Below are 15,681 nucleotides of genomic sequence, written 5' to 3' on the forward strand. Positions count from 1 at the left end.
CTGTTAGAAGGCATGTTTTGGTTGATTATTATAATATATAAATTATTACATATTTCCCCTGTCATTTGTCCTTCTACCCACAAAACCTTCTGTCCTGTACAAGTTATATCTATCTATACACATGCTTAAATTTAACCCATATAGTAGTTTGTGTGTGGGTGTGTGTGTGTGTGTGTGTGGTTTTTTTGTTAGCCCCTGAATTTCAGTTGATTTAGTTCGCTATCCACCTACCCATCCGTTTTCCATTATTTCCCTAAAAGTAAATAATAAAAGTGCTCTATACCAAAATGATTTAAAATCACTTTTACATAATTATTAGAAAATTTAATAGCAAAATTTTATAGCCACAAAACTGATGATAGGTCTAGCTATCCTGAAATAAGCAGTGCTAATAATACAGCATAATACTACACAGTATACTATTAATGACAGGTATTTCCAAATTATTTTAAATAAAGTATTAACGAACAGATAGATACAAGTCCTTAGGTAGTCTTTTTTAAGTTACTATATTCCTAAGTTATTCACAGCTGTTGTATATTAGGCAACAAAGGGGTTCTCTGGTTAAGTTATATGCTCCCCTTTGTTCTCAGTGTCTAAAATGAAACTCAAAATAATTGAGGGAAGGCAAATCTGAATTTTATAATAGGTCTATAGAATCTTAGCACTTGTATAAAGGCCTGTAACACCGTTAGCATCAAAGATGGATACTTCTATAGTGCTTCAAAGTTTCATCTTCAAATTGATTTTAAAATCACAGCATTAGAAGTTTTATGATGGAAAGGACCACTGAACCGTAGATGACATTTAATTAAACAACCCATTTTACAGAGAAGGGAACCAAGGCTTAAAACTGACTTACCTAAGGTCCCACTAATTATCAGAAGCAGTTCTCTTTCTCCTGCCCTCTAACCAAATAGTGGCTCCCAAGCTCAGCTGCACACTGGGATCATCTGAGAAGCTTTAAAAACTGCCTGGCTTCTGCTTCAAGATGTTCTGATTTAACCGGCACTGGGTATGACTTGGGCATCAGGACTGTTTTTAAAGATCCCCAGATGACTGCAGCGTGCAGCAAAGTTTAGGGATGAATGAGTTAGGGTTAAGATCAGAGAATCACTCGGGATGCTTTTGTCCATATAATCATGCTTCACATCATTCTCCATCTTGTCAAAAGGGGTGTGTGCGTGGGTGAGAGAGAGACAGACAGACAGACAGACACACAGACACTGTGTCTTGGAGGCGGGGGCAGGCGGGTGGACTTTGTGCATCCAGAAACATGTATCTTGAAAAGTTGCATAAGTGATTCTAATAAGGCTCACCTACCCCACTGAGAACAACTACCCCACTGAAAACTAACCCCATGATAAACATTTTCAAAATCATTCCTAAAAGCCAATTGGCCCTATTAATTTTCTCAGTAAACCTTTATTTCACCAATAATGAATGTGATGAATGATCATTTTTAAAACTTCATGAGAGCAAATTAAAATTTACTGTACTTCCAAAAATTAGACTAGGTCGGGAAAAAAAAAGGATGAAACCTACTTGTCTGAGCAAGGTTAATCTTTTTTTTTTTTTTTTTTAATTTTATTTAATTTTACTTATTTTTGGCTGCATGGGGTCTTTGTTACTGCGCGCGGGCTTTCTCTAGTTGCCAAGAGCGGGGGCTGCTCTTTGTCGTGGTGCGCGGCCTTCTCACTGTGGTGGCTTCTCTTGTTGCACAGCACGGGCTCTAGGTGCGTGGGCTTCAGTAGTTGTGGCACACGGGCTCAGGAGCTGTGGCTCGCGGGCTCTACGGCACAGGCTCAGTAGTTGTGGCGCACGGGTTTAATTGCTCTGCGGCATGTGGGATCTTCCCAGACCAGGGCTCGAACCTGTGTCCCCTGCGTTGGCAGGCAGATTCTTAACCACTACACCACCAGGGAAGTTCCTGAGCAAGGTTAACCTTCAAAGTACTTTTGAATTATATACTGGACATCAGACTCTTTTGAATTCAAAAGAAGCTGCGACTCTAGCCAAAGTAGAGTGGTTTTTGTACCCACAGATTCAGTGTCTTGGCTGAATAAAAACATTCAGTGATGATGTGATAAGTGCCCAAACTCAGGACTTTAGAGATGGGGCTCAGTTTTTGCTGAAACATGATTTGACTGCAACTATTATTGTAAGCAAGAGAGGAAAGTTACATTATTATGACTGTGAACTTGCTGTCTTTAATTAAAGTAGAAGTTACTGATAATTTAAAGAGCTAAAAAAAAAGCTGGCACATTAAAAACCAATTAAAAATATAATTAGCTTATAAAATTAAGACAACAAATAAAATTAAGGATAAGGACATTAATATTTTCAAATAGCATTTCCCAAACTGTGTTCTGGAAAATCAACATTCATATCCTAAGGAGATGTTAATGTTTCGTGGACAACCGCGAGGGAGGAGGCAAGAAGCTCTGCATCCCGTTTGGTTTTTCTCTCTTAAATAAGCTTGAAAGGTTCATCATTAGGGTGTTTTGAAAGTGCATCTCCAATTGTGGACTATGAGGTGCTCCCAGAAATTAAAGAATAGTTTCCATCATCATGACACTGTTCGTGTCTCCTTAAGTATAAGCCTGACCACAGCCATGTTTCCGAAACCTCACCTCTTTTATTGTTCTCTGCTGTGATTGATACAGTGTGTTGGAGATATATTTATATATATAAACAAAAATTAAATGTGTCTATTAAGTTAAAACCTCAGTTGAACAAATTTCGTCTACAAAGAAATTAAGCTTGAGTGTGTATTTCTTAAGACTGGTTTGATATATTCTCCCCCTCTTTGGGGGACAGGAAGGAGAAGTAAAATTTCATACAGAAATAGTGCAGGAAAAAAAAAAATGCACAGTGGGATAAATCTGACAAAATCCAATTAAATTTAAATGCAGATTCGCTTTGGTGCCAGTAGGGGACAAGCTGTTCCTTCTTCTAAGAGTAGCTTCCAAAGTAGTATACATTGTTTGAGGACTACAACTCATAAAGAAATAATTTTTTCTAGAAATAGCCAATAAAAAGTACCTCTCTTTCTCATTATGTTCAACAATGGCTTAACAACAGAAATGCGTCAAATAAAGATTTATACTTTTTCTGGGATTTCTTATTTGCTAACTGGCTTTCCCTTCTATCATGAGCTCTAAGATTAAAATGGAAACTGAAAATTCATATTTAGGTCCTTGAAATCAATGTATAGTTGACACCCATTTTTTAACCTGATCACTGAAAAGGACAATTCAAATGAATGAAATTATGTATGGCTAGGATGCTTTTAGCGATAAGGGGGTCTGTCACTCAGCCCTTGGCAACCTACTTGTACTCACCATTTTACTGTGGTTCTAAGATTAGGCTGGCTGACTGTGCTGTCATCTAGAAATATTGTTGAGCATGAGCTATACTTTTTAGTAAGCTGCCCTGGAGATACCTGAAGGGGAAGGGAAATAGAAGAAAATGTCACAGTAAGTTAAACCTATAAAGTGTGTTTTTTTCCTTGGTTAAAATGTCAAACGATAAAGCATTAAGATTTTTCTTACACTCCATGAACTGCCTGAGTGTGATATCATGTGCAGCTCTATGGGAAACCTCTATACTCTTGACTTCCACAGACGAGCTTTGAGAAATGGGTTATAAAATGCTGCCTTGATATAGTACCTATAATCAAACCTGGCAAGCGCCTATTATAAATTACCTTTATAATAATGTAAAAAGTTTAGAATAAGATTTCAGGGTTTTTTCCTTAAGCAATGAAATGCAGCTGAGATTTCCTATTTCTATTCATTTACTACAATAAAACGTAATGCTTTCTGTAATACCGATGCCGGAGCATTTCACTGCAGTCAATGCACACCAATAACAAATGTACTCGTTCAGGAGACAGTGAGACGAAACAAACGTTTTCGAATCAGAGGCTGGGCATGCCAGGGCTGCTCTATCGCTAAAAAGCTGGGGGCCGTAAGTCTCTCTGGGCCTCAACTTCCTTATCTGGAGGACAAAAAGGTACTGCTTAAAGATTCTCTCGCATCCAAAAAAAACGGATAAAACAACTCTGAGAATTTAACTTCTCACTTCATGTTTAAGTAAGACTGCCATTACATTACTCAAGTGAGAACCTCAGAGAATACTTGCCATTCATTTCAAAATTGTACTAATTCTGTTCTACGTGTTATTTGACACTCCTGACTCACCCATGCTGCTCTCTGCCTGCAGTGCCTTTTTCTTCCTCCTGTCCCAGCAAGCTTGACCCCATCTTCCTCTAGGATCCCTTTGCCAGCAGGCACACCACAAAACTTCTCACTTTCTGCACACTCACACATCTAATTTACCAACTGTTCCATGGTCTCAGCTGCTTGCATAGTACCACCCTCTTAAGTAAACAAGCTTCTCCAGGTTAGGAAGATTCTTCTCCTACCTCCAGCTACTGAGCACAGAATCTGGGACAAATTAGGATTCAACAAGTGTTTGAGAAATTATTTAAGATCAGTTACAACTGGAGGTAAATCTTACTAAAGATACAAATTCGTGAGAATTTATCTACAGTGGTGTTGGATAGGTGACAAAGAACTTTTTGAGACCCTCTAGAGAATGAACTATCTTTAAAACACTTTAGAAGTATCCATTTATTTGTGAAGAGCCCATGAACATGGCAATAGTCAAATACTAAAATGGCCTAAACTATGTTAGGACAACTCTCTTCCTTAAAGTAAGGCCAATAACCAAATCCCAATCACTGAAAGCCACTGGAAGGAAGAGTAGCATTCTTTAATACCACAGAATACAAACAATTTTAAAGCTGGGTTTTGGTTTTGGTTTTTGTTTGCTTACTAATTCAGATGAGCCTTCCTTCCTCCTATTAATATAAAATAGTTTTCACCATGCTGTCACACTCTCCCATCAATGTCCTCCACAAATACATGAAAGGTGAGGCACAGAGAAAATCTAGTTGATGCTTTTTAAAATACAGAGCATTTAAATAAAAATTGCCAGTATCCAATAATCAGAAATATCCAAATGGCATATATAAAACACCATTTTGCTTGTTTCAGATGCTTTATGCAAAGCCACTTATTCCTTATTAACAAAAAGTTCTAGATGTAACATATTTGAAAAGTATCACTGTTTGGAAGACTAATTTCTCCTTCAAGCTAGAAATGTTTTAAACTAAAACTCTGATATGGTCCTTAAGCTATTTGGTTAATGTGTAATTTTAGAATCTCAAAAAACCGATACAGCATGAAAAATGAAAATTCACTCATTCAAATACTTTGATTCTAAACGAAGCAGGTTATCTTTTAAGGTCACTACTATTAGGGTATAATATGACATACACTACACGTAATAAAAGTCAATTCTGACCAAAAATCTATATATATGAGGGGAATAAAAATAGTAAGGAAATGTACCAAAATATAGACTAGTTGGTAGAGCTCTGGGTGCTATTTATCCTGTTTTCCTCTATTAAAAACTTTTTTTTCTATTATGAATGTATATTGATTTGTCTTTGGAAATATTACTGCTAAAACATTTAAAATTTTTAATTAGATGTGGTCTATAGTCCTATGGGGGCTCATTTAATGTATCAGCAACTTACAGTCTACTGGCTCGATCCTACAAAAGAAACACTTCCACAGGCCTACTCCTGAAACTATTCAAACTTTCCAGCATCTAGTGTTCACTAAAGGATGGCAGAATTGAAGCCTCTGAGCAAAGCCTAGATATGTTAGCTGCCAGCAGATTACTTTCCTCTCATCTTGCTTGAAAATTTAAGATAACTGTCCTTTATGATTAAAGCCTTACCATTGCTGGCTCACAACCTCAATAAACTGCACTGACACACATAAGGGTATAAAATGCAAATACAAAAAAAAAAAAACAAGTAGCAAAAAACACTACTGACAGTTTAATGTTCATAGGTATTATTTCAATTGGTCACTGAAGAAGAGTATTTATCTTCATTCAGCACTAAGGACAAAATACATGGACTTTTACAATCTTTATAAGGGGAAAGGTTGCTTAGTAGACTTCAGGTTTAATGGTGAAGACTAGAGAATAATCATACCTAGGATGCTAGTAAGTAACAACCCTCAAAGCTTATCATTAAAGGTCAAGTGCCTGTTGAAATCCTGCCCCCACCCAATGACTCTTCCCATTGTGCCTACTGCCTCTGATTTTAACCCATTAAAAGAATAAAGCTGGAGAGAGCGAGAGTACGAAGGGCGGCAACCCGAGTCATGGCAGGACAGGCATTTAGAAAGTTTCTTCCCCTCTTTGACCGAGTATTAGTTGAAAGAAGTGCACCTGAAGTTGTAACCAAAGGAGGCATTATGCTTCCAGAAAAATCGCAAGGAAAAGTATTGCAAGCAATGGTAGTAGCTGTTGGATCAGGCTCTAAAGGAAAGGGTGGAGAGATTCAACCAGTTAGTGTGAAAGTTGGAGATAAAGTTCTTCTCCCAGAATATGGAGGCACCAAAGTAGTTCTAGATGACAAGGATTATTTCTTATTTAGAGATGGTGACATTCTTGGAAACTATGTCGACTAAAATAAGTCACTATTGAAATGGCATCACGTGAAGCTGCCCGTTCCCCCAATGGCATCACGTGAAGCTGCCGCTGAAGTTCTGAAATCTTTCATCCTGTAAATAATTTCCGTGTTTCTTTTATAATAAAGTAATGATATCCAAACTAATGATATTCAGTGTCTCTGAAATTTAGTTTTCTCTGTATTGATTTAAACATTCCCAAATAAAAGTATATAAATGAAAAAAAAAAAAAAAAGAGAATAAAGCTGAAGTTCACTTTTTTCTTCCCCCTTTTCACAAGTTTTGGATACGTTTATTAAGAATCAATGACTTTAACTGAAAAGTCTGTAATGCTCCATCTATGTTGCACATTAATGGACAATATGGTAGGGTGAGTGGTTTGAATAGAATTCATACTCCAGGCCTTAGTAGAAAAGTATAATATTCTAATTATAGGTATAATCAAAAATATTGTCTGAATTAATATCGTTAATTATATTGAATTAAACTTCAAACTCAGAACCTATATTCAAAGAATAAATCTAAGTTTGAGTAGACTGACCACAAATCTATTTCCTCTCCCCCTTCTTTCAGATATCATCTCATTAGAATTAAAGGCATTTTTTAAAAAAGCTATACATAAGACAGGATAAACAGCAGATGATTTTTAATGTTTGAAAGGTGAAAAGACTAGATAAAGGAGTGGTAACTGACATGGCAGAACAGAGGAAGCACAACCTTGGTACCTACAGAGAGTGACTAGGACAGGAACAAGAAAACCAGTTTGTCTTACAGAACCCAAGGCAGGCTCAGAGTTCAGAGGCGTGGTCCCCAAATCCTTGCAGTGAGGCCCATCAGTTAACGAGTTGTCCAAGTGATGCTTCCAATTAGATCTTAACAGACAGCCAAGGACCATCACACGTTTGAGGGAAGCCCCCAACAAGTAAGAGATCAAAACAGGAAGAAGGAATGGGACTTCCCTGGTGGCGCAGTGGTTAAGAATCCGCCTGCCAATGCAGGGGACACGGGTTCAAGCCCTGGCCCAGAAAGATCCCACATACCACAGAGCAACTGAGCCCACGCGCCACAACTACTGAGCCTGCGCTCTAGAGCCCATGAGCCACAACTACTGAAGCCCACACGCCCTAGAGCCTGTGCTCCGCAACAAGAGAAGCCACTGCAATGAGAAGCCCACGCACCCAACAAAGAGTAGGCCCAGCTCACCGCAACCAGAGAAAGCCCACGTGCAGAAACCAAGACCCAATGCAGCCAAAAAATAAATAAATAAAATAAAATATAAGGATGCTTTAAAAAAAAACAAAACCAAACAGGAAGAAGGAATTGATGGGAGTGATAAAAACTCAGGAGCAAATGAGAACTTGAAATTGCATCAGTGAAAAAAAGAATGACAGGATATAAGAGAACTCTATAAATTGAAAATAAGGTAGACAAAACAATATATTCAATAGAAGGATTAGAGCACAGTCAAGGAAATCTCCAGGAAGCAGGACAAAAAGACAAAATGCAAAGCAGGAGGGGAAAAAAGTTAGCCATCTGGTAAGTCTAAGACTTCCAACATCCGAATAATAGGAACCTGGAAGAAAAAAACAGAATATCAAAGAAACACACAAAAAAGGTCTATACCAAACCAAATTATGAAATTTCAAAATCCCAGGGAGAGGGAAGGTACTAAAAGGTTCCCGAGAAGGAAGGGGTGGGGGGAAATGACTAAAATCGGTAATGTACAATGTACCATACAATGTCAACAGGTTTAAGAGCAACAGTGTAAATGAGAAGATGAGAGGGAAGTGTCTTTAGAACGGCAAAAATTAGTTTCAACTGAGAATTCTATACTTTATCAAATAGAAGGAGTTTCAGAGAGGCTAGATCTCTATAAACTTTCTGCCCATGTGCCCTTTTCCCAGGAAAATGTGCTCCAGTAAAACAAGGAAGTATAACAAGACAAGAGGGAAACAGAATCTAGGACATAGGGGATCCAACATAAGAGAGCAGAGTTATGTGAGATCCCAGATGACTTCACACAGATATCCCAGGAAAAGAGGCATAGAGCAGGCCTAGGGGAACACTAGTCTATATGGGAGTAGGAAGACAAAAGATTGGGGAAAAGTGTCTCCAAGAAAAAAATGGAACAGATGTGGCTTAGTAGACGGAAAATTTTTTTGATAGGCATGTGACAAATGTTAAAACATTTGGGGAAAAAAATAGCTGTTAGAAAACAGGCAAGCGAATATAGTCAGGAAATTAATTCCACAGAAAGAATGAAGAATGTGAAAGCAGGGAGACCAGGCAGGGAGCTACTTACTGCATTTGGCTGTGTGAGATCACGTTGGCTAGGAAAAGGGGGATTGGGTTATCCTAGAGAAGTGCAGAAGTGCTCCAATTTCATTAATATTTAAGAAAAAGAATGAAGGGTGTACAAGGAGGAGGCACAGTCAGAGAACTATATGGCTCAGCAATGCACAATATTTGCAGAGTCGTAGTAATGTAAACATTGATTCTGATTTAGTAAAAACTGATACATGTTGAGGGAACACAGGGAGGGAAATAACGTCATGGTGGACCGAAGAAGCTAAGCTGTCACCTGCTATGACAAGAAGTCAATGGACAGTGCTAAAAATTAACTTACCTGTCATACTTTTATTACTTTGGTTAAAAAATAAGATCAAAAAAATAAGGCAAAAGAATTTAAGGCAGATCTTTATACTACAACCATATTAGTGAAATTTAACTTAAATGTCAGAACCCTTAAAAAATGGGCACTACTAAGTCAAAGACTTTCCTGAATACATTTGATAATTAGGAAAACAGAGATTTAGAAAATCTACCAAAAAGAGGTCCATGCTAACAGTATTGGATCCATCATATTTTTAGGAATCATGGCAGACATATTTTTAATTCAAACTATTAATTTCTTAACTTTTCAACTGTTTACTTACATGGTTTAAATGGTTGCTCTTCCTCTCTTCCCGCACTAAGAATAAAAAAAATTAACTGATGAATTCTGATACAAATGCCATAGAAAAATAAAAGTAGTCACTAATTATTTGATGGATTACCAATAACACAATGAGATAAAATTCCATTCTATTTTTTAAAATAATTTCCAACAAAATATATAATTTAAATCACCCAGCAAGATGAGTCCTATAAATAAAATCTAAAAACTTAGTTTCACTTTTTTGACCTAATAGATATTCTGTATTAGGTACAAATGAAAGACTCCCCATTTACAAAAGAAAAGGACAAAGCAAATTAGGCCAGGTGAGAAACTTAGCTAATAAAAAAATTTACCTGCTGCATAGCTGAACTACTAGCAAGGAGTATTTTCTAATTCTTCATTTACACACAGCGTACTTTAATTACCACAATCCACAGATGACAACTCTAAGAACCAGTTTCTGGCCAGGCACTCATCTCCGAACGCACCAGTATCTCTGGAAGCATCCTGAACCACTTAATGGTAACCTACTCAAATACCTTACTGAAAAAATACACAACTGGAAAGTAACCTACGTTAAACGTAAATTTTAAAATGAGTGTGCTGACCTAAATGAACATATCTACAGCACACAAAACTGTTTTGCTCCAACAAAGGCCAGAAGAATAAAAGCCTGAAGAGGGTCTTAGGCCACACTCTTGCTCACATTGCCTCCTTTAACTCCAGACAGGCATCACAGGCATGGATTCCTTAAGGCTGAAGAGAGAGACAGGCATGGGACAGCTTTTCTTTTACTGTCTCCAGAGCCCCTCTACATGTGAGCAGCTCATGGCTCTGGAAGAAACTGAGAAATAGAGCAAGCCTAACCAGAAATGAGTGGCTCAAGTACACACACTAGAAAAATGCAAGTTAGAAACCCCAGGAGCCTCCAGGTTGGTGAACAGGTAGTACCCTTGCAGAGGGCATCAAAGCTCTGTGCCCTGTCCCCATGCCTGGCCCTATGCATCTCTTCCATCTGGCTGTTCCTGAGTTATATCCTTTTATAAAAACCAGTGATCTAACGGAAAAAAACAAAAAGCAAAACAACAACAACAAAAAACCAAACCTCCGTTTTTTATTGTGCTGCTTCACTTTAAATATCATGGAATGTTCACTTCTTGTATTCCTGCTCTCGTAATCAACTGAAAAACTTGGTCACGTATGGCTTTTTAGCAAATAAACTAGGATTTAACATAACATTAAGGAAGACAAGCAGGCAAGCAGGAGTGCAAAAAATTCTACGGTTCTGATTCTCATCTTAAAACAAGGAGGACACAGGAAATTTATATGAGTTTCACATGCTGAGGATAATCTTCTGGAAAACCCCATATGGCATGTTGCTCTTATTACCCTGGCACAGCACTACATTAGGATGAGAAAGTTTTGAATAGCTTCAAAGTTCTGAGTAGCATAAATCTGGATGTGAGATAGGCTCGTCTGGTTGAACACTGTGTAAAACAGGGCCAAAATCACAAGGCTCAATTCCCATATATAACAACTGATTTTTCTGATTTGATCAAATGGAAACCTAACTGTGACCTAAACCCTATCATTTGTCTTTAACATATGTGATCTTCGGAGCAAGGGGAAAAGGACAAAGTAGCATGGAGAAATAGACCACATCTAAATCATGTGGCCAGTTGACTATGTTGATAAAGAGGTGGCAAAATGTATAAACAGATAGTCTAAGTGTTCTCCTCCCTAAAACACTGACAACTAAAGGAAACTGTATCATCAACATATTAAAATAAGACAAGTGAATACATAAAAAAAGTGAAACATTTAAACCACTGTAAGAGTTTTTCTAAATACCTCCTATAATACACAAAACAAAAACAGTTTTCACTCTTTTTCTCAGGGAAAAAAAAGCATTGCCTTACCATCTGTTTGAGGTTTGCTCAGAAAAATTGTGCTTGCCCTTGGGTGGTCAGAAGGGTTTGGTTCCAAAGCTAAGTCTGTATAGGAAGAAGAGAAAAAGGTGTGGTGATTTAGTTGAGTAGAAAAATACATGATTTTAAAGATAGCTACACATTGATTGAAACCACTTTTAATAGTCTTGAGAAGAGCTTTTAGTAATGACAAAAAGGCAATTTTAGTAAAGGCACAATATAAAAATTCTATTGGGAAACAGCAAAATTGTAGAAACTCTCCATACATGTGGAATAAAACCATGGCTATGTCTTAGACTTCTTTAACTTGCACCTAAATAATCTATGCCATTTTTAGATGAATCATATATGTGACTCCCCTCCTATTTATCAATTAAAAATTCAGTCACCCTCTTTTAAAGCTGCTATTACTAGCACATTCCAGGAACAGTCTCAAGAAGCAAGTTATGCTGTGGCCAACTACTGTCAGATACCAGCTCAATATATCAAATATGCCAAAACGAAGTGAGTTGCTTTTGGCAAATGTTCTTCAGACAATCAAATGGCTAATTCTAACTCCATTCAACAAATGAACTCATTTAATTGGCTGTGGTTTATCTGGGGGCTATTCATCATGGCAGATTTAAGAGGACTACATAAAAGTTCAATGTTCTAATCTAGAGGAACACTTCCATGATAGTGATTTTTAACTTTGCCCTCTATTTCCAAAGCTAAACTCACTTCTTCATTCCACTCTGCATGATTAATTTGGGGCTTCAATAAGAGTACTTTCTGGAGCAGATCATAGGGCTACTAGAAAAACATTTTGGCCATACCTACACGAAAAGGTGGGTCTGCCTGTAGCCCACCTTGCACCACACCAAGGTGGGATAGCATCTTCTATTTAGGCAGAAATACAAAACAAGCACAAGCTACCACACAGGATAGTAAGGTTGTTGTTTAAAACAAACAAACAAACATAAAAGCCCTATGACACTTCCTCAGCAAAGTCCATCTCAAACCATTTAACCAATCTTTTAAGAAACTGGACCAAGATTCAGATAAAGAGTAATGGTTAAGGCAATTATTTCCCAAACCACATCATAACTGATCTGTTTTTGAAAGATGGCTTTGATGGTCAAAGTGAAATACAAATATATCCCTGCCTCTTAGAGAATCCAAAGAATACACACATTGATATATTAAAAACTAATTAGTCTAGTAGTGAATTCTGTCTAACCCAACATTCCACAAATGTATCTACCTAGAATCCCCTTTTCCCACCCAGAAAGAATTTTGCACAAACAGTAATTTGGGACTTCCCGTCTTAACAGGAATCTGAGCCATCCATTTTAATGTCATTGCCAGCACTAGTAATTTACAGAGCTAAACCAACTGCTTTGTTCTTCATGAAAATTCCTTCACTGAATTTGAAGTTTATCAAGCTGCTTTTGGAGAAAATATTCTATTCAACATTTTTATGTAAAAGACCCATATAATTATTTTAAAGTTTTTTTCTCCTACATATTTGAAAAACTAAGACAATGGGAAAATAAATTATTTCAGCTGTACACAAAATGGCAGGCAGAGACTTTCACAGCTGCCTCTAACCTATAGCTTCCGAAAGAATTCATGACTACTTACCTATACCAAAAAGAAAGTAAATAGACTACATTTGAATCTAAAAAATAAGCAGAAATGTTTGCAAAGTAGCTGTATTATTTATCAGTGTCTATGGCATGGTAAAACTTAACAATTTTCAATGGAAGTCCAGGAAAATTAAGTGCCAGAATCAAAGAGAAGCAAGCTTTAACACACACACACACACACACACACACACACACACACACACACACACACACACACACACACACACACACACACACCCGCCAAACCAAGATGTGCTACTACAGATCTAAATACAAAAATCAAGAAGGCTGGGATAAAAGAAATGACAACATGCAAAAAAAAAAAGTAAACTTAGCCCAAGTGACCAGAAAAAAGCTGGCACTCTCCCTACTCTATCCTAGGGGGTTCAAAGGTAGGCACAGGACCCAGGACCGGCCAATCAATCACAGCTGTCCTGGGACTTCCCAAGAAAAGAGAAAGGCAGAACTGTACTCTAGGATCCTTAGCTAGTCTTGAGCTGCTGGACACTCCCCTTGCTATCATGAGGGGAAAGGCTTTTCAGGAGACATCAACAGAGGAGAGCAGAACTGAGGAGATCATTTAACTCCTGGGTCAAGTAGTGCTTAACTCTGTGATGTTCTTTTAACTTGCAACTGAAGGAGACCTGGTTAATCAGCAGTACTGATGATCACACTAAAGGTGGGGAAAGGTAAAAGTCACTTGCTCATTCCTTTAACAAATATCATGAACAAAAATCTGCATGAGACAAAACGATGCTCTGTTTAAAAATTACACACAACCATTCACAATCATTAACACACAATGATTCACAACCGTTACTTTTAGTTGCTTTTCTTATACGTTAAAAAAAGCTCTAATTAGTGTACAATTTATGTCTTCTTGTTACTAACAAGCGCTCTCCACCCCACTGTTGCATATTTATTGTCTAATGAATACACACTGGCCCATCAAGTGTTATTCCTATACTGGACTTAGCCAATCCCCTATTGCTGGGGATTGGTGCTTACAAAGTTCTATTCTTAAAATATTATGAGGAAAATCTTCATGTACATAGTTTTTTAAAATAATGGTTTTATCTCCTTAGCAAAGATCTTCGGAAGTGGAATGACTAAGCCAAAAGGTTAGATCACTTTCACGGCTCCATGTACAATGCTAAATTGCTTCCTAAAGAAGGTGGGGGGCACATTAGGGTATAATGCTACCAATCATGACATTTTGAGTTCCTACCCTTGCTTTGGATACTTGAAAAAAAAAAAAAATTCCTACTGATATGAATGAGGAACCTCACTGTAGATCTAATTTGTATTTCTTTTGATTACACAGTTTGACCATTTTCCCACAGTTATCAGTGGTATTTCCACTTTGGTGAGTTGGCCTATCATTTGAATGTACTGTAAACACCAGGGCCCTACTGCTGTCAGTTTGCATGAGGTTTTCAGAAAATATTAATCTTTTGTTTATAGCCTATGTAACTAACAATTTTCTATATAACTTGCACTTTTTGCTAATGAAAAATACCACATCATTATCTTATAGAATGGACATGTGAGCCATTAGACAGTAAACTCATACATACACACAATATTTCTGCACTTCCCATTAACTATCTTCCCAAGAGCCTAAGGAGACTATGATAAAACCTACCACACTCTTCACTATCACAAAGGTAAGACTGCCAACTATTAAGCAAAGCTTTACCACCCACCATCCCTCTCATCCCTCTCCCCACCACATGCACACACAGTAATTTAGAGACTTCAGGAAATTACTGTGCATTCAGGAAATTACATGGATTCTTCCGAAAGTTATTTCTTTAGAAACCTCTAAGAATGTTTTACCCAGGAGAGATATTCTTGAGCTCATGATTAGGGGTTATGATTAAAACTGTATTTTAAGACCCATCATTTTTGTATTATCAATTTAAATTGCAACTTATTTGACAGCATGATAGGTCGATGTAGAAAAAGTATGATTAAAAAAAAATTAAACTCGGTCTTAATGTAAACATTCCTCAGAGGAAACCTGTAAAACACCACCGACACTGAATACTGTTTTTCCTCCAATCTAAGATTCTACCAGTTGTTAAGATCCATCTCAATTGCAGTTGTTAAAAGTGTGAAAACATAGGCAACTTAGAACAAATGAAATGCATTACTGAAGGCTAAAAGTGTTAAAACTATGCTATCAAACTGTCGATAAATGATTTTTCCTTGTTAAACTATTAGAGGGAGAGGGAAGTGACCAAGAAAGCATCTGACAGAAGCAGCATATTTCAGAAAGCGATTAATATCAACATATTGATTTCAATATATTCCAAATAAACAGGAGATGTCAGCAGTTTCTGGGCCAACTGCTGAGCACCAGTTTACTTAACGGTAACCACTGCATTTACTGAACTGCCCTAGCATCCCTGTACTGTACAGTGTATTAGTTTTATGGCTCATAAGACAAACATTACAACCCTTACAATTACCATGGAAACTGATGATCTCATCTCTCTGAGTCCACACTTGCCACCGCAGTCAGGGAGGTCCCGCCAGCCGGCCCTGAGCTGGGCGGCCTCACCAGCGGGGACACAGCAGGCTCCTGCACCTGCCAGGCTACTGCTCACCCAAGCCTTGATCCTGCT

General features: G+C 37.6%; 1 protein-coding gene and 1 pseudogene across 4 annotated transcripts in view; one reads left to right on the plus strand and one right to left on the minus strand.

Moving 5' to 3' along the window:
• LOC309631059 (cyclin-Y-like protein 1) overlaps window positions 1–15,681 on the minus strand; it is a 43,637-nt gene that overhangs the window by 22,745 nt on the left and 5,211 nt on the right. For all 3 annotated transcript variants that reach the window (XM_082397016.1, XM_082397015.1, XM_082397014.1), the window contains exons 2-4: window positions 11,415–11,489; window positions 9,494–9,528; window positions 3,345–3,445 (exon numbers count right to left, since the gene is read on the minus strand). In XM_082397016.1, coding sequence (XP_082253142.1) covers window positions 3,345–3,445; window positions 9,494–9,528; window positions 11,415–11,489 — 211 coding nt within the window. The remainder of the gene's footprint in view (window positions 1–3,344; window positions 3,446–9,493; window positions 9,529–11,414; window positions 11,490–15,681) is intronic.
• LOC309631060 (10 kDa heat shock protein, mitochondrial pseudogene) lies at window positions 6,123–8,515 on the plus strand (annotated as a pseudogene). Its single transcript has one exon. The product of its transcript is annotated as a 10 kDa heat shock protein, mitochondrial pseudogene (transcript).

Source organism: Balaenoptera borealis (genome assembly GCF_965194805.1).
Source record: "Balaenoptera borealis genome assembly, chromosome: 6".
NCBI classification, from domain to species: Eukaryota; Metazoa; Chordata; class Mammalia; order Artiodactyla; family Balaenopteridae; genus Balaenoptera; species Balaenoptera borealis.